Raw genomic sequence first — 18,364 nt, forward strand, 5'->3', positions numbered from 1 at the left:
CGCAGCTCTGGTCACACCGTCCTCAACGAACAACTTGAAGAGCTGCAGGAAAATCGAAAAACTTTCTTTTTCGCTGCAGTGTGTGTGTGTCTGTGCATTCAAAATAGCTTAATTAAGCTAACGCATCCCCAACGCGAACGCGGATCAATTGGCAAGCGTCACCGCCACCCGCCGTTGCGAATAAAGCGAAAAATATTGCCAAAAACACCTACGCGCAGGCAATTAAGACCGTGCGATTGTCTGTGTCAGTGTGTGTGTGTGCTGCTTTCGAAGCAGTAAACATTTGGAAGAAAATCGAGGAAAATGAAGAAAATCCTTTCCAAGTTGAGCAACGAGCGCAATGAGAACTCGCGACTGGAGAATCCGCACAACAGCAGCTCGTCCTCGTCCTCGAACGAGAAGAACTCCTTCGTGGGCAAGGTCTTTACAGTAGGACGCGTCGCAGTCACCGTGGAAGATGTCCTGGCGGAGGGTGAGTGGGTGTCTCGTGTACATATCTCTCCTGTCCCTTTATCGACTGACAGCACGTAGCCCATAGCAGCGATTATGCTTATCAAGTGCTCGATTTACAGGTGGGCTGCCCCCTTTCGAGAGATTAGATAAAAACACTACGCTGCTTCCAAATCTGGGGCGTATAAACACAGAAAGAAACCGCAAAAAACAGCATAAAAAACAGCTGCGTATCCCGTAATTAGGGGCGCCACTTGTCGCATTTCCGATTGCACATTGCTAGACCCCAGAACCCAGTCGTTAATATCTCTTATTTTCATAATAGTATGTGACTAATGCTGACGCAACGTCCCTGGATAATGAATGAAATTTATGAATTATATTTTTTTAAATATTTAGAGACTAGTTTTTTACTCAAATTGTGTAATATCAAGTTGTAAAACCTCTATAATTTTTAATAAAAATAAAATAAAACTCTGGATTGCAAAACTCAACCCCCAAACTTTAAAATAATGGCCATGTCAGTTATGACCCTGGCCTTAGGTTACCTCCATTTTTAATGCATAAATTATTTAAAGAGTCTCTCTTTTTTTAGTTGCAGAAACTATGTACATACATATATACTAAATTGTATATAGAATCTCCATAGACTACATAGCCACAAATCAATTGAATCAATTATGTTAATTTAGCCAATGAAGCGGCAAGACCGACACTCCAAGTTTCTCGATGGGAAAAACCTATCTTCTGGCCCACCTTTCGGCTTAATGGCGAAATGGCAAAGTTCGCCATTCCTCGGAGGAAATCGTCCTGGCATTGTGGCCTTGTCCTTGAAAACCGGAGTGCACATATCCTTGTGGTGTGTTTGTGTTTTTGAAAAGCACTCCTTCCCGTCCAACATTTGATCCTCCAACGATTGCTATAACAATGGCTTCCCATCCTATATAAGTACCTTTCCCTGCGGCTTGTCTCTCTATTTTATTTTATATCTTTTGGCAAACAAACTCGATTCGTAATGTTGTTTTGCGCTGCGCTGGCGCCGCTGTCAGCCAGTCAGCTGTTGTCGGTAATACCCTGTAATTTTTCGAAAAAGAAAGACTAGGTTGACTTGGTGAAATCTTGCTTACTTTTAAGATACTGTAGGGTATCTAGATAGAGAGTGAGCTCTTACCGGTGAGCTCCCAAGACGGCAGAAATGACTAAGCGGCAAACGGTTAACTGCGAACACCTTCCTCTGGCCCCACCTTTCTCCATTGCTCCGCCCACTTTGCATTCGACTCCCCCTTTCTCCTCGCCTGCCTTAAATACCCACCTCATGCCTTCTCGAGTTTTCTCGTTACAATTGTTCATTGTTATTGTTGCTTTTTTTTTGTAGTATTATTATTGAATGTTTTTTTTTTTTGTAATTTTTTTCCAAAGTTGATTTGTTGCTTAGCTCCCAGTGGGTTGCCAACCTTCGCCATTTATTAACATTTGACGCCGTAATTTCACAAACTCGAGCATTATCCATTTTACACTTTTTTTTTAAACAAGGAGAAATTAATTTAATAAATATTAAAGGGCATTAATATATAAGACATTGACTTAATATAAAAATTCAGAGTTTTATTAGATTTTATGATTGACTCTTATTTTTTTTCTCTGCATACTTGGGTGCCTCCAAGCCCCAAACCCCAAACCCCATCTCTCCTCCACTCGGAGATCTCAGAGCTCTAAGTATTGTTATTGTCGCATGTTATTGTTGTTATTTCTGTACGTGACCTTCAATAGTTTAGTTTGTGTATTGCGTTGCCTTTTTATCGTACATTTTGAAGTGGCGCAGAGCGCAGAGCGACAGGTGCCGTTACGAGGGGGGGCTCTACTTGAATTCTATGTGCAATAAAATGGAATAAAACTCATGCAAATTGTCTGACGACGGGTGGAACATGTGTAAACCGTTCCAGGGCCAGACAGTAACTGCCTATCGCTTAAACTGGAATGATACCCAGTAGTGGGGGGGTTTCGCTAAAGGCATGTCAGTACTAGTAGCAGAGAGATATATATACTATATAATTTATATAGTAAAGGATATATTATAGTCGTGTTAGGTAGTCCCTGCCCTCTTCCGTTTATATTTTGTTTACCATTTACAGCTGACAGATGTTTTGGATGTCTAGACCGCCCCTACTAACACCCCCTTTTGTTATCTCCCTTCACGCAGGTGGCTTCGCCATGGTTTTCCTGGCCAGAGGTAATGGCGGCGGCAATTCCTCGGCCACCAAGTACGCCCTGAAACGCATGTACGTCAACAATGAGCACGATCTGAATGTGGCCAAGCGGGAGATCCAGATTGCGGTAGGTATCTGGCCCCTTATAGAGCCATCCAAACAAACCAAACTAATTTCTTTTTGGAACTCCCACAGAGCAACCTTAGCGGGCACAAGAACATAATCGGCTATGTGGACTCCAGCATCACACCCACGGGCAATGGAGTGTGCGAGGTGCTCCTCCTAATGCCCTACTGCAAGCATCACATGCTGGCCATGATGAATGCAAGGTAATTCCAATATTCTATAAAAAGATTTCCTTCTAAAGTTCATATCTTTTAGATTACAAGTTGGCTTTACGGAGCCCGAGGTGCTGACCATCTTCTGTGATATTGCCGAGGCTGTCTCGCGGCTCCACTACTGCCAGACACCCATCATCCACCGGGACCTGAAGGTGGAGAACATCCTGCAGACGGACGCTGGCAACTTTGTGCTGTGCGACTTTGGATCGGCGACAGCCAAGACGCTGAACCCGCAGCAGCATGGCGTGACCGTGGTGGAGGAGGAGATCCAGAAGTACACCACACTGTCGTACCGAGCACCCGAAATGGTTGATCTGTATGGAGGGAAGAGCATAACCACCAAGGCGGACATCTGGGCACTGGGCTGCATGCTGTACAAACTGTGCTTCTTCTCACTGCCCTTTGGCGAGAGTACCCTGGCCATCCAAAACGGGCAGTTCTCCATTCCGGACAACTCCAAGTACTCGAAGGGCATGCACCAGCTGATCAAGTACATGCTGGACACGGACATGGAGCGGAGGCCCAATATCTGGCAGGTGTGCGAGGCGGCCTTCCGCCTGGCCGGCAAGGATAATCCTGTTCAGAATCTGCATGTAAGTGGAGATCACTCCTTGTTAGATTTTTCTGTAAAATAGCCTCATTTTCTTTTGCAGAAGACACCCATTCCAAACTTTGACCTGCTCCAGGTGCCGCCCTTCGAATCGGAGGCCAAGCGCATCAGTGCTGCCGCCGCCAAGGCTGCCAAGCCTCAGAACGTGTCCATTGTGGAGGCAGGTACCAGTGTGGCTCCACGCTCCCGTCCCAAAGGATCATCCTCGGTGCACGGCGGCAACTCCTTGGGTCTTGGACTGCCGCCCAGTCCCTCGCCCCGGCAGAATATCACCTCCCCACAACCACAGACTCAGGCTCAACCCGTGGTGGAGCAGTTCCAGGCCAACTTTCCAGCCATGCCGGCAGCAGTTCCTCCTCTTCCAGCTCCGCAGGCCCAGGCAGCTGTTCCGCCAGCTCCTGTGGCCGCGGCCAGCAATCTCTTTGAATCCAGTGGCTACCCAGATCCCTTCAATGAGCCAGCCACGGCTGCAGTTCCAGCAGCCAATATGCCAGCAACCGAGGACGCCAGCAAGGAGGAGGCGCCTCAGGATTTGGCTGTACCTGGTGGCACGCCCACGAAGAACATGCTAACGCCTCCGAAGCCCAGCGGCGGTGGAGGTCACAGGCGCAATGTCAGCGACACCTCGGCGTTCAATAAGTAAGTTTGAAGATCAAAGCCTTAATGGAAGATGTACCTTTTGGATTGCTTTCCTGCACAATCTGTATGTGTTATGTGTTCTGCTCTTTTCTTGCTCTCTCACTCACCTTCTGCTTGTCTCTTTCTCTCTCTGTGTGTGGTTGTGTCCTTAAGAGCTACAAGTGACCAGGACGAGGCCGATGAGCCGCAGAGCCAATAGAAACTATGTAGCCTTAAGATTACTAGCTTTCTTGTTAATTTTTTCTTCTCATGCTTGCTATTATCCTTGAACTCTTTTTCTTATTATTTTACTCACTGATCCCTCCAATCACTCATCGAATTCAATTCTGTTGTGCGCTTTAGAACGTTTGCCAATGAAACCAGTCAGTTTCTGGCCCCGTTTAACAATAACTTGGCTGCCATGGGCGATGGACCCCAAACCCTGGCCAGTGCCACCTCAAATCCAGGGATCTATGCGGCTGCAAATACTCAGGCAGCGGTTTCCATCAGCGAACTCATCAAACCGGGGCAAGGAGCGGCGGTGGAGAAGCGCGTGGAGGCCTGGAACCCGTTCGAGGAGGAGCAGCCCTTCAGTCAGATGACCGAAGATCACATCTTCGAGGCGGAGTTTGACAAGATCAGGCAGAGGGGCAGCCAAGGCAGTGAGTATACTTGGAACACTCTTCCATTTCAAATATTAATCCAACATTTCCCTCCTACAGGTATTACGGCCAAGTCAGCATCCACCACATCCACGCTGACGCCTACGGAACAGAATGCTAGTAATGTTGCCATCACCACTGTTCCCGTTGCTGTCGCTGCTGCACCTCCGGCACCTGCTCCTGCTCCTGCTCCGATCACGGCCGCTGTGTCGCCACATCCTACCGAGGACCCGTTCGGATCGGCGCCGTTCAGTTTGCCACCCGGACTGCGCGAGAAGGCGACCTCACTGCGCAAAACCGGAGGTAAAGCATGAAATTCCACCTTAACCGTTTGCAATGCCAGAATACGTTTAGTTTTCCGATTGTTGCTTTTGTTCGCTCTCTCAATCTCTCGATGCAGAAAGTGAAAGTGATTTGAACGTAGACGTAGACGTAGTCTAAAATCTTCCTAGTAACGCTCAACTCAGCAGCAGGGAACTCAGCGATATATATCCTCCAATCGAGTTTCCATGAATCCACGAGGTCCCAGCTCCTAGCTCCCAGCTCCGGACGATCTGCTCCAGCTAAAGATAATCTGAATCGTCGCGATCGATACTTAGCGTGCCATATTGTGTAGAAAAGAATCGCGACCCAGCCTCTCCCCACTTTCTTCTTTGTGTAGTAGTCTACTTCTAAGTGCAATCCAATAATTTGTAAATATCCCAAAAGCACCCACTAACCCCGGCTCCTTACTCTATGCTTTGTACTTGGTACTCCAAAAGGACACTAGGTGGATGTTATTTCAAGAATTTGTAAATACATTAAAAGATTATTATAACCTTAAAATTATTTCTCAATAAATTAAATACAAATCTTAACACCTATTGTCCTGTCTGCACTCTTACAAGCTCTCTTCCCCTAACAATCTCCAACTTGAAGCGCTTCTAACAAAGTAAATCTTGGTGCTGGTCCAATGCTAGAAACAAATTTAAAAAAAAAATATATTAAACCAACAGAAACCTATAAGCATATATAATAATAATAATAATGCATATTATTTTTAGTCTCTTTATAAACTTAGTCACTTAACAGTAAACAATTAGCGGTTGTGGTTCGTGGACTAACCAGAAATCCAAAGATGAACAAAATTTCAATTATTTTATTGTACAATTCATTGGATTCCGATTTCGATTTCGATTCCGAATATGTAAATGTATCTCAATGTGTGTTTTTGTAAATCGTAGCTAACTAAGCGAACAAGTACTATAGATATTTATTCATGTTGTTGGCGAAGCAATTGAAACTACAACTAGCGTATACATTTTGGCAATAATTTGCATATCAAAGTTATAAATTTACAAACCATGTGTTATCATCGTGCAATTCTAAAGATTAATGCTAAAGAGATTATTAATTAATTAATTAATTATTGTAGAAGGCAGATCAGTTCTCTGCTCAAAACGATTAAGATCCTTCACTCTTTGATTGTTTATTTATTTATTTTTAATGCTATCGATAAAGTGCTCCTCAAGCTGCGTTCCCTGCGGATGTGGCAGCAGCAGACAAACAAATAAAGTAAACCAATCAATTGTTAATAATCATCACGAGAGAGTCCAATCAAGAAGGTCCACAATTGTTGCTTCTCACACACCAGAACACCCAAACACCACCCACACCCCACACACACACTTAATTGAAATGTTCACTTAGCTATAACTACTACTACTACTCCTGTTAATACTTGTACATAAGATAATCCGTATCGGGGAAGAAAGATAAAGCCTTGAAGCGTTAACTTAAAGAGCTATAATATCTAGTGTTAGTATAACCCAAGATACAGCGCAATGAAAGCAACATAAGTCAGGTAACCAAGACACATACAAGCAAATTATCAGAAGGAAACTAATACAGATGATATATATATATATATATACAGATATATACATAAAGCACTATATATTTATATACATGGCCAGTTGGGATGGAGGGGCGCTATAGCTTAAGTTCAGCCACAAGAATTGTATGAGAATTAAACCAAAACTGAAGCAAAAATGCAATAAATTCAATATTATGTTCCAAAAAACCCAAAACTCAATAATGTAAACCAAAACTAACTAAATGTGTGGGTTAATTAATAAGTCAAGGCATGCACAGGCATCAGTCATACAATTTTAATTCATATTTTAATCATTTTATGTTTTATAGAAAATCAAACTATTTTACAAGCAAGTATTTAAAGTATTCTTTTTTAATTCATTTAAAATTAATTAAAAAATCTGTGGACTGTGCATGCCTTAAGATCGAATACATCCATCACCGAATTAACTTTTGGGGTCCAACTAAAACCAAACATCGAGTTCCAGCTTTTGTCTTCGCATTTGACATTCGACTAACAAATATTACGTATACGTCACGTAGTACATAGAGTACAGTACATATATCCCCTTCGATCCATCCAGATGTCATCATTTTATCACTTCACTCGCATTCTTAGTTGTAGACACAAAATGCCGCTAACCCGTAAATTCGTAAACCCGTAATCTCATTACCTTACTGCATAAAAGTCCTTCGCTCTCGTCCACAGCGAAATTCATCGGCACCTCATCCGGCGTAGGCGTAGGTGGATTGGTCACGCCCATCAGCCAGGTAGCCAACACAGCCCCCCATTCATCCAACTCGTCCAAGTGGCTGCTCTCCCCCACCCTGGAGGTGTCCAGCGAGGAGAAGACCTCCCTGATCAGCAAACTGAAAACGGACTCGGAGTGCGGCCTGGCGGGTGGCTCAGCTGGCGGGGATGCCGTTGGCTATGTGAAGCTACCGCTCGATGATCGCAACAAGTACGAGAAGCTGCGCAGCAAGGACCTGCCCACCACTGACGACTCCGATGATTCCGAGGGCTCTGGCTTCTTCCAGCAGGACAGCGACGAGCCGGGCGGCGGTGGTGGCGGCGGAATCTTCAAGCAGATGCAACTGGTGACCAGCACTCTGCCCGAGACCATACACAAGATCCAACAGGTGGCCTACCACAAGGTGGACAAGACATCTGCCCACCTGCCGATCGTCAAGAAGCTGCGTCAAACCACCAAGAAGCCCACAACTGCCGCCCACCAGGCGGCTCAGCAACTGAATCTCATGGCCGCCGCCGTGGCAGCCCAGGCCGAGGAGGCGGCGAAGGCGGCGGAATCCGATGGCGATTCCATTGGCTCGGCCAGTGATCTGCGGGCGGAGGATGATGACTTGTTTGACGAGAATCCCCGCCAGACGCAGACCAAGATGCGGCGCCCCTTGCCGGCGGAAATGGACGGCATCAGCGAATCCGTCAAGACCTGCAGCAGTTCTGCCTACCATGCCGAGTGCGAGAGCGTGACCACCCACGAGGATGACGTCCGTAGCCGGGTGGTGGTCAAGGTGCGAATGCGGAAGAAGGACCGCAGTCTGGTGGCTGCTGGAAACGGTGGGGATCCGAGTGCCCCTTCGGAGGAACTGAGTCCCACTTCCAGCGATTTGATTCACAAATTCGGCGACCGTCCTCTGCTCTTGGACGACGAACTGGACTACGGTTCTGGGGAGAGCAAGAGCAGCGCGGAGTCACCTCTGGCAGCTCCACTGCCATTGCACTCGGATATCCCCGAGGCCGAGGAGGAGGATGTGTTCGCCTTGGCGCCGTTCAAGCTGCCTGTAGGAGTTCCTTTGAAGAGGAAAAGCAAACCGAAAGCTAAACCCAAGCCAGTTGAGCCTGAAATGTGGACCTCAACGCCCGTGAAGTCTTCGGTACCAGGCGGAGACTCCTCCGCCGCGAACTTTGCCAACTTCCCGGCCCAGTTGACGCCCACAAATCAGACGGCGGAGTCACCGCAGCTGGACGAGTTCAATGAGCCGATTTTCAATCCCTTCCAGGACACTGAGCAGAAGGAGGAGGATCTGTTTGGCTCGGAGCCCTTTCCGCAGGTAATTCGCACCATCGAACAGAACCCGATGCACCACTTTCCTCCCAGCCACAATAACAATAACAACAATGTGATCAAAGTGCCCGCATCCGCCACCGCCACCGTCTCCGCCTCCGTTTGTGTTAATGTTCCTGTACCCGTTACTGCACCCGTATCCGTGTCCGTGGCTGCGCCACAACTGGTGACCATAAATCACTCGATTATTATCAACAAAACGCCAGAGCCGCTGATGAACCATCATCCACTGCTCCACAATAACAATAACAATAGCAATCAGAAGTCGAGTGCTGGCGGCACCAGCAGTGTCTATGTGAATGTGCCGTCATCCTATTCTGCCTCCTCCAGCCAGCCGCAGTCCTCGCCGGCTGCTCCGCCCGTTCCCGCACCAGCTCCACCTCCACCAGCTACCCATCTCCGCCCCCTGCTGCCCATTGCCGATAATTCGTTTGTGCAAATCTCCCAAGATCGCTGCTCGGATTTCACGCCCGATGACGAGGAGGAGCCCGTGGTGCTGCGTGGTGCCGATGTGGTGGCCGACGGAATGGGAGTACCCGCCAGCGGCAAGCCGAAGAAGGAGAAGTCCCATTTGGCTGTGAGAGTGCTGCCGGGGAAGCTCACACAGAAGGTCAAGGGTCACTCGTACAAGAAAGTAAGTGCCGCCGCCCTAGGATCCACATCGTCCCTCTCATCCGGCAGCAAGCAGAAACACCAGAGACTGCAGTACCAGTCCCATGACGACGATGACGATGACGACGTTAGGCAGGATCAGGATGAGAACCGGGGAGCCACCAGTCGCAATTTCCAATCAAATACCATTCAAAATTCCGCCAAGACCGGATTCAGCAACATGAGTTTCGAGGACTTTCCCTCGGACCAGGAGATGGACCGCCTGTCCCGGACCATTCCCTTCGAGGTGGTCCGCAACGAGAAGATGCTGCTGGAGGCGGAGAAGAAGTTTGGATCCCTCAAGAGGCGGAACAATCTGTTTTCCTGAATGGACAAGGACCAGCCCACAAGGACCAGCAAGGATTACCTATGGAGACCTGAGACTGAGTGTTTCAAATTATTTTTTGTGGCATTTCGTTAAAGCTTTTCTCCACTACGTTCCGTTCCGTACCGTTCGGTTCCGATTTTCGTATCGTTCCAATATCAGATATAGAGAGATCTGTATTTTTTGAGCCTAGCAATGTTACACATATTACTATATAGTATATACAACAGCAACAAACACAATATAGCCAGAACAATACCAATAACTGTTATTTATTGAAGGAAGAAAGTGAAGCAACAAAAATATGTAAACTAGTTTTAGAAGCGAAATGTTTTAGAATTTATACACTGCGTAAGTTTACCAAAGTTATCATTACATTTATCGTTTGTGGCATTTTTTCAGCTCTTTGAATTAATCCCTGATTTATTATTTAATACACAAAACAAAAACTATGTGATTATAAACCCAATATACGCCCCCTAAACAATTAACTGTCAACCCAAAACAAAAACCAATTGCATTCACTAAAGTGTATTTAAGGACTTGTATTTCTTTTAACATACCCATATCTATGTTATTACACCGTTTGTTTTTCCAATGTATTATCTCGTATATATATAAAATGTGCGTATTATATTTATATTTTAAAAATGCGTTTTATTTAAAATTGGGGGGAGAATAATTTTGTATATTTTATATAGAATATGAAAATTTGTATTTTGTTTTAAATGTAAATTTTTTTGGCAACAGCTATGGCTATTTTCTTTCATTATTTCAAACAATATATTTATTTAGGGGCATATTTATTATTCTCTTGAACTTGTTGCTATTTTAGTACTTTTGTCGCAGTATTTACTTATTTACAGTATTCCCAACCTTATTTTTGGCAAGTTTTGTTTCATATATATTTTAATAATTAATATGAAACCAAAAGATCTTTCATATAATTTCTATAATACTTTCCTACACAATTAATCCTTACACAAACTTCAGATAAAATCAATATAATAATTCTGTTTTTATAAATTTTTGCATAAATAAACATTTACATTTATTATTCTTTAAAAAAACTGAATTTCACTTTTCCGAGGCTCCACTGTAGCCAGCCAACAACGGTAAACAAAGAACAGCTGAGCCTCGAACATGTGTGGGTGAGCTTTTGTGTTGTGAAAATTCCGACAAAAGTAGATAAGCGGAAAAAGTTGCCAACCCAAGCTAAAAAATTCTGAAAAATAAAGACCTCATAGAATTCCAAGTCGGGAGGGAAAACAAGCAACAGGCGACAAATCTCACAATCTCACGTATCTGCCAGATACAAAATACAGCGCACTATCTTTGAGGTTTGTTGCTTTTCCGCCAAGAAGTCACCTGCAGTTGAAAGTATCACGTAGGCCAGTGAAGAAAACATGGAAGTGAGCAACAGAAACAGGAACTCCAAGCCAATACTGGTCAAGTGCGGTGGCTTCTCCTCCCAGCTGGCCAGGAATGTAACCGAAAAGGTGGACGGTGATCCGCTGTGGGGCTCCCGGTTCGATGCCACCAACCCAGAGGCAGTCATCAAAACACATCTGGACTTTCTGCACAGTGGAGCGGATATCATTCTGACGAACACGTACCAGTCGAGCGTGGATGGCTTCGTGAAGTACCTGGGAGTCAGCAAGGAAGGTGGCGAGGAGCTCATCCGTAAGAGTGTTCAACTCGCCCAGGAGGCCAAGACACAGTACCTTGAGGAAACCGCTTCCGACTCAACATTACCTCTTATTTTGGCCTCTATTGGACCATATGGCGCCTGCCTGCACGACGGATCTGAGTATTCCGGCAGCTATGCGGACAAGATAACCAAGAAACAGCTTCAGGACTGGCATAGAACCAGGATAGAGATCTGCTTGGCAGCTGGAGTAAATGGACTGGCCCTGGAGACATTACCCTGCCAGCTAGAAGCAGAGGCAGTAACCGAACTTGTACTGGATTCCTATCAGGATGTCAATTTCTGGGTGTCCTTTCAGTGTCAGGTGAGTGTGGAAGACATCCATGTGAGGGCAAAGCTTACCTCTATGTTTTCCAGGACAAAGCCCGCCTTGCTAGTGGAGAATCCTACGCCCAGGCTGCTCTCTCCGTGTGGCGTTTGGTCCAACAACGACAGGCTCAGGATCGTCTCCTGGGAATCGGTGTCAATTGTGTGAATCCACAATTTGTAACACCTTTGCTGACGTCCTTTTTAGAGGCTGCCGGGTCGAATGAAAAAATTCCATTGGTTGTTTATAGTAATCGCGGCGAGATATACGATGCCGCTCAGGGAGAGTGGACCGGTACTGGTGAGCAGGTTGTAAAGTTTGTCCCAGAATGGATCCAGTTGGGTGCCCGCATCGTCGGCGGCTGTTGCCGTGTGTATCCAGCCGATGTGCTGGAGATTCGCCAGTACGTGGATGGCCTCAGCATAGACGCGTAATCGGTCGCGCACTCCGGCCACTGATTAGACGAAAGCCGATTCGTGTGACTAGCCTAGACCTATTTAGTTTGCAAATACACACACACACCCTATATATGTACAAAATGTACCCACATCAGATGGCCGGCTAATCAGTAGACGGAGTCCGGACGATCTGCGATCGACGGACGCAGCCGAAAGGTAAACAGGCGTCGGGCGGGACGACTCGACGGGTGGGGGTCTGGACGTGTCCGGCACCCAGCGACAATTTTTGTTTTTTTTTTTGAAATTTGCAAACCAAGCTCAATTGGTATTGGAATCGCAGCAATCTCTGATTCAACTAAAGAAATCCAAAGTGCATTTTTTTGTTACCAAAATTTCAAAATAATATTAAGTACTATTTTTTGTTGAAATTTTTTGAATTTATTATCTTTAATTTAAGTGAATTTTTGTTTTAATTTCTAAAAGTTTTGACTAAGAAATGTTAGTCTCATAATTTACTTGGAGAAGTATTTTGAAAAAAGTCACCAAACTTTAAAATTTTTGTTTACTTTTTTGGTTAATTTTATTTTTCTTTCATTTAAATAAAAAAAAGCTTATTTGTTTTTAAAAACAACATAGAAGTTGTTATTTTGGACTGTACACCTTTCTAAAATCATAAAGAGATAAGACTACAGACTACAGCGCATAAACAAACAAATAATGAACCTTTTCTATGTACCTTTCTTACATAAGCTCAGAACCTGATTAAATGAAATATTAAACACAAAAACTATTAGTTAAGAATGCTATTTGAAATAAAACATATTTTTGATCCAATTGTTTTAAAACTGTGTCCCATTTTTGTCATTGGTCGTTGACTTTTGCATTTTGCCTTGAAAAAAGCGCATTTCAAAAAAAACAACATAAATTATAGATCCGTATTTTCTAAGACCATTATCCCCTGCTGCTTGAGACACCCGCCGGTACCCTCTGGCTATGTCTGGCAGCTCGTGTCCAAGGGGAAGAGTCAACAACCAAGTACGTCTCCGAGTGGTCGCATTCCCGGAGGTTATCAGTGACGATTAAGCCAAGATCCTGAGTCTCCAGGCAGGGGAATATAAGCCACGCACTCTGACGAACCAACAACGATTTCATCAGCCTTGTGGAGGAGTCGCACTCAACCCGGACGACCCGAATCCGAACCTGATTCCGATTCCGAGTCCGATTCCGAACCCAATCTGGCCGAGCTGTGCGGCAACGTCTGGCAGCTGTGCACCCGGCTTATCACCCGAGGAGTATCACTTGGTGGGGGCATTATTATGTTGATGTGTGTTTGCCGTTTTTATTTTGTTTTGTTATAAAATTTATTTATTAATTTCGCCGAGATAAGCCCCATCCATCCATGGCAGACCAGCTGAGCGATCTGTCCGCCGGAAAGTATAAAAGCCCTCGCCGCCTTTGTAAAACACTTAAACGTTTGCCGAGCATTCAGCGCGACAGTTCACTTATCCCAGCGACTTATTTTCTATCACAAAAATAAAAGAAACAAAAACAATACAAACCACAAATAAAAAAAAATAAATTAATCAGTCAGTCTGATAGTCAGCCAGCCAGCCAGACCGTCTATCACTCAATAAAGTTGTTATTGAATCGAGCCATTTACAAGATCTATAAATAATCTTTCAAGGTGAGTGCGGGACAAACTTTGTTTATTTTATTATACCCAGCTAAGAGGTATTTGAAATGTGTGATATTCTAAATTAAATAAGTGGTTCTAAAAGTTAGTCAAAGGTTCTAAAAAAAAAGAAGTTAATTTTCTAAATGACCATAATTTTTCACAATTTTTAAAGTTTTATAGTTATTGTGTCATAGTTTAGATATTTAAATCATAATATTCAGAGTCAGGAGATCTTTTTCTTGTACAAAAAAAGTTTATACTTACCAATGGTATTTCAAATTTAAATATTTTATTTTTATTTTAAATATTATTCGTTTTATTGGTTATATTTTTTTAAAAACAAGTAAGGCAAAATTTAAACGTAAGAAAAATTGTATAGGATTAAAGGCTAGTGAACTTTAATATTTCGATATAAAATATATATCCACTCAACAAACAACAAAAATTTGTTTATATTTTATTAGATTGAAGGTTAATGAACTTGGATATATAATATTTTACGATATATATAACAAAATTTCCTAAAAAAACAAAGGGCTATACAATCAGAAATAATCTTAAATGAAATGAAGAAAAATAAGGATCCAATGGGATGGATATTTAATATTTAAAAGGACCCTTAAAAATAGAGTATTTATTCATTGTATATACAATAAAAAAAATGAAAACTAGAACGCTTGGTACTTAATAGATAAACACTCACGTTGCAAGTTGTTTGTGCACTTGGCTTCCCGTCTACAAAGTTCGTTGAACCAAAAGAAGGGGGCGGCGATATAGTTGGTTTTATAAGATCTAATTGGTAAACAACTATAGCCCTTACATTGTTGCCCTGTAATCTGTATTAATTAGTCGTTTTTGCCAGATGTTCGACCTCATATAACCACCAAGCCCTGACTATATATGAATCGATTATCTCCCTATCTGCTGACGTAGAAGGATGTAACTATAAAGTAATCAATAAAATTTCACCTGATTTCAGTAGCCTGTTGGTAACCATTTTGCAATCATGGGTTTGACGCGCGTCCTGGTCAAAGATGGTGGTTTCGGTACCCAGATGACCGTCCATGTCGGCAATTCGGTGGACGGTGATCCACTGTGGAGTTCCCGTTTCAATGCCACCAATCCTTCGGCCATCATTAGCACTCACCTGGACTTCTTGCAAAGTGAGTTTACAACTCATTCCTCAATTAGCAACAGGGGCTAACTAAAGTTTGTTCTTCTCCTGTCCCCTGACAACAAAAATAGATGGAGCCGATATCATTCTGACGAACACGTATCAGTCCAGCGTGGAGGGTTACATGGAGTATCTGGAACTGGACGAGGAGCAGAGCATCGAGCTGATTAGGAACACCGTCCGGCTGGCGCACATCGCCAAGGAGCGCTATCTCACCGAGTGCTATCAGGCCCAGCTGTCCGTTCCGGAAGGTAAGTCCACTTTCTCCTGGTTACCATGGTAATATCGGTTTGGCACGTGCCGGATTAGGAGTATTTAATTAGGATAAAGGCTTTTATGGACACACATTTATGAGTAATATTATCTTTCCCAGGCTTCCCCCTAATCATTGCCTCCATTGGACCCTTTGGAGCTCATTTGCACGACGGCTCTGAGTACACTGGCAGCTATGCCGACTATGTGCCCGCCAAGGAGATCACCGACTGGCATCGCGTCCGGATTGAGGCCTGTCTGGAGGCCGGAGTAGATGCCCTGGCCATCGAGACGATTCCTTGTCAGATGGAGGCCGAGGCATTGGTGGAAATGCTCTGCGACGATTATCCGGACGTGAAATTCTGGGTGGCTTTCCAGTGCAAGGACGAGGGCACCCTGGCCCATGGAGAAACGTTTGCGGATGCAGCCACGGCCATTTGGGATCTTCTGGCCGAGCGCAATGCTCAGGACAAGTGTCTGGCCATCGGCGTCAACTGTGTCCATCCCAAATTTGTGACGCCTCTGTTCAAGAGCTTGAACGGAGAGCGCGGAGCCGACGAACAGATCCCCCTGGTGGTGTACCCGAACAGTGGCGAGACCTACGATGTCGTCAACGGCTGGCAAGGCCGCGAGCACTGTGTGCCGCTCGAGAACTACGTCCCGGAGTGGGCGCAACTGGGGGCCAAGGTTATTGGTGGATGCTGCCGGACATATGCCCGAGATATCCGGCACATTGGGGAAGCGATCCGGGACTGGAACAAGCTGAAGAAGCTTTCCTAAGCAGCGGGGGATCTCACTTAAGTCCAACAGAACAAAATGCATTTCCAATTAGTCGTTACTTTTATACTTTAAGCTGTTAATTATTAAATTTTAGATGTATATTAAACAAAAAGCCAGACAAAACTTTTTTGGTCATATTTTACGGGGTGCTCCCTTCAAATTTTTGAGGATTGTATGGAAGGAATATGTACATGGCTTCCTCCAATGGCTATATCTTTACCACCAATCATCCAAAAATGAATGGAGCCACAATATGGCTCCCAACGAAGGCTGTATCTTTGCCAATATTCATCCGATACTTGAGCGGTATACCTTAAACAATTTGTAGATCAATTCTCCACCAATCTGCATCAAAATCTAGGAACGAAAATTTTTTTAAATTTTTTGTCAAATTTTCTGGAGGATACCCTTCTAGATTTTACAAAAATGCATGGAGCCACAATATGGCTCCCAACGAAGGCTGTATCTTTGCCAATATTCATCCGATTCTTGGGCGGAATACTTCAAACGATTTGTAGATCAATTCTACACCAATCTGCATCAAAATCTAGGAACGAAATATTTTTTAGATTTTTTGTCAAATTTTCTGGAGGATACCGTTCAAGATTTTACAAAAAGGCATAGAGCCACAATGTGGCCCCCAAAGAAGGCTGTATCTTTGCCAATATTTATCCGATTCTTGGGCGGAATACTTCAAACGATTTGTAGATCAATTCTACACCAATCTGCATCAAAATCTAGGAACGAAATATTTTTTAGATTTTTTGTCAAATTTTCTGGAGGATACCGTTCAAGATTTTACAAAAAGGCATAGAGCCACAATGTGGCCCCCAAAGAAGGCTGTATCTTTGCCAATATTTATCCGATTCTTGGGCGGAATACTTCAAACGATTTGTAGATCAATTCTACACCAATCTGCATCAAAATCTAGGAACGAAATATTTTTTAGATTTTTTGTCAAATTTTCTGGAGGATACCGTTCAAGATTTTACAAAAATGCATAGAGCCACAATATGGCCCCCAACGAAAGGGGGCCATATTTATCCGATTCTTGGGCGGAATACTTCAAACGATTTGTCAATCGCTATTCTCTACCAATATGCAAGTTTTTCTATTAGTACATTTTTAAAGAATTTTTTTCCAATTTTCTTGAGGATCCACTTGATATATTGGCAATAAATAAGAGGGACCTTCGAAAGGGACATTCAGATTTTGTTAAGTGCAACGGAGGGACAGTATGACCGAGCAATCTTCATTAAAAAGCTAAGTAATATAAACAAAATTCAAACATTGGTTATTAAAAATCATACTTTATTTTATTTTTATTCGATTTGATCCCACTGTATCGGTGTTAATCGACAGTCAAATCGAAATCCGATAAGTTGGCGGCCATCTGCGGTACCAGGTGGCAACGCCAAGCGAGTGACAGCAAAAAAAGCCGCAAGCAGAGTGGAATTTCGCGAAAATTGTAGTTATTTTTGTATTTTTAGAAAGCTAAACAGAAGTTTAATCACACAACATGTTGATCAAAGTGAAGGTGAGTGCAGGGCTGCGGATTTCAGACCGCAGAAATGAGTAACAGAGAAAAAGTTCTGGAACTCCGAGAATGCGTCAGATCTGCAACAACAAAACACTGGAAAGATACATAAAGTGTGCCAATTCTTTACGGTTTTCTGGATTTTTATATAAATGAACCTATATATATATATATGTAATATATTCAGACGCTGACCGGCAAGGAAATCGAGATCGACATTGAGCCAACAGATAAGGTGGATCGAATCAAGGAGCGTGTGGAGGAGAAGGAGGGCATCCCGCCCCAACAACAGCGTCTGATTTTCTCCGGAAAGCAAATGTGAGCTAACCAAACATTTTTTTTCTCTTTAAAAGATCGTGTTCATAATCCATAATTATAAAATTGTATACATTTTCATATAGGAACGATGACAAAACAGCGGCTGACTACAAAGTGCAAGGTGGCTCTGTCCTTCATTTGGTTTTAGCTCTGCGAGGCGGTGATGGCTTGATATATTAATGAAATCGGCTGCTGAATCTTAGTGAATTGGTATATAAAAAATTAATTGATAATTCCCCCGGTCGCTGCGGCACGGGTTTTCATTTTGTACAACCACTCTCCCATAAGCTAATAAAACCGCCAATTCGGTACCTGTACAATCCTTTCCGATTTGGCTCTAAACTAATGAGAATTAAGATGATTAATAAAAATCAACAACTGTGTAATTCGCAAGAAAGCTAGAAAATGTA

The 18,364-nt window shown here is 43.7% G+C and overlaps 4 protein-coding genes across 6 annotated transcripts; all 4 read left to right on the plus strand.

Moving 5' to 3' along the window:
* Positions 1-4: 4 nt before the first annotated feature.
* Nak (Numb-associated kinase) lies at positions 5-10,427 on the plus strand. 2 transcript variants are annotated; one of them, XM_017242254.3, is made up of 8 exons: positions 5-472; positions 2,651-2,784; positions 2,853-2,986; positions 3,039-3,591; positions 3,652-4,247; positions 4,590-4,888; positions 4,949-5,191; positions 7,452-10,427. In XM_017242254.3, exons 1-8 carry the CDS (start codon positions 304-306, stop codon positions 9,806-9,808), a joined length of 4,485 nt encoding a protein of 1,494 aa, XP_017097743.2. In that variant the 5' UTR covers positions 5-303; the 3' UTR covers positions 9,809-10,427. The 2 variants fall into 2 exon arrangements, with proteins under 2 accessions (XP_017097743.2, XP_070133289.1); XM_070277188.1 differs by lacking the exon at positions 7,452-10,427 and adding an exon at positions 5,289-7,063 and having other exon boundaries at positions 6-472.
* A 550-nt stretch (positions 10,428-10,977) lies between these two features.
* On the plus strand, positions 10,978-13,063 carry Bhmt (Betaine-homocysteine S-methyltransferase). The gene is made up of 2 exons (XM_017242486.3): positions 10,978-11,817; positions 11,871-13,063. Exons 1-2 carry the CDS (start codon positions 11,212-11,214, stop codon positions 12,252-12,254), a joined length of 990 nt encoding a protein of 329 aa, XP_017097975.2. The 5' UTR covers positions 10,978-11,211; the 3' UTR covers positions 12,255-13,063.
* A 608-nt stretch (positions 13,064-13,671) lies between these two features.
* Positions 13,672-16,210, plus strand: LOC108126051 (homocysteine S-methyltransferase). Of its 2 annotated transcripts, none has more exons than XM_017242484.3 (4): positions 13,672-13,902; positions 14,873-15,056; positions 15,139-15,318; positions 15,441-16,210. In XM_017242484.3, the coding sequence occupies exons 2-4, from the start codon at positions 14,900-14,902 to the stop codon at positions 16,097-16,099; spliced, it is 996 nt and encodes a 331-aa protein (XP_017097973.2). In that variant the 5' UTR covers positions 13,672-13,902; positions 14,873-14,899; the 3' UTR covers positions 16,100-16,210. The 2 variants fall into 2 exon arrangements, with proteins under 2 accessions (XP_017097973.2, XP_070133286.1); XM_070277185.1 differs by having other exon boundaries at positions 14,876-15,056.
* Positions 16,211-17,476: 1,266 nt separating this feature from the next.
* Positions 17,477-18,360, plus strand: Nedd8 (Nedd8 ubiquitin like modifier). Its single transcript, XM_017242526.3, has 3 exons — positions 17,477-17,636; positions 17,824-17,954; positions 18,038-18,360. Exons 1-3 carry the CDS (start codon positions 17,619-17,621, stop codon positions 18,132-18,134), a joined length of 246 nt encoding a protein of 81 aa, XP_017098015.1. The 5' UTR covers positions 17,477-17,618; the 3' UTR covers positions 18,135-18,360.
* Positions 18,361-18,364: the final 4 nt, after the last annotated feature.

The sequence above is a fragment of the Drosophila bipectinata genome, chromosome 2L (genome assembly GCF_030179905.1).
Source record: "Drosophila bipectinata strain 14024-0381.07 chromosome 2L, DbipHiC1v2, whole genome shotgun sequence".
Lineage (NCBI taxonomy): Eukaryota > Metazoa > Arthropoda > Insecta > Diptera > Drosophilidae > Drosophila > Drosophila bipectinata.

Coding starts and splice junctions, on each gene's coding strand:
- Nak (XM_017242254.3), top strand. CDS start 304: ATGAAGAAAATCCTTTCCAAGTTGAGCAACGAGCGCAATGAGAACTCG. Junction 473..2,650: donor GGAAGATGTCCTGGCGGAGG/GTGAGTGGGTGT, acceptor CCCTTCACGCAG/GTGGCTTCGCCATGGTTTTC. Junction 4,889..4,948: donor GCAGAGGGGCAGCCAAGGCA/GTGAGTATACTT, acceptor TCCCTCCTACAG/GTATTACGGCCAAGTCAGCA.
- Bhmt (XM_017242486.3), top strand. CDS start 11,212: ATGGAAGTGAGCAACAGAAACAGGAACTCCAAGCCAATACTGGTCAAG. Junction 11,818..11,870: donor GGGTGTCCTTTCAGTGTCAG/GTGAGTGTGGAA, acceptor TATGTTTTCCAG/GACAAAGCCCGCCTTGCTAG.
- LOC108126051 (XM_017242484.3), top strand. CDS start 14,900: ATGGGTTTGACGCGCGTCCTGGTCAAAGATGGTGGTTTCGGTACCCAG. Junction 15,057..15,138: donor TCACCTGGACTTCTTGCAAA/GTGAGTTTACAA, acceptor CAACAAAAATAG/ATGGAGCCGATATCATTCTG. Junction 15,319..15,440: donor CCAGCTGTCCGTTCCGGAAG/GTAAGTCCACTT, acceptor TATCTTTCCCAG/GCTTCCCCCTAATCATTGCC.
- Nedd8 (XM_017242526.3), top strand. Junction 17,955..18,037: donor ATTTTCTCCGGAAAGCAAAT/GTGAGCTAACCA, acceptor ATTTTCATATAG/GAACGATGACAAAACAGCGG.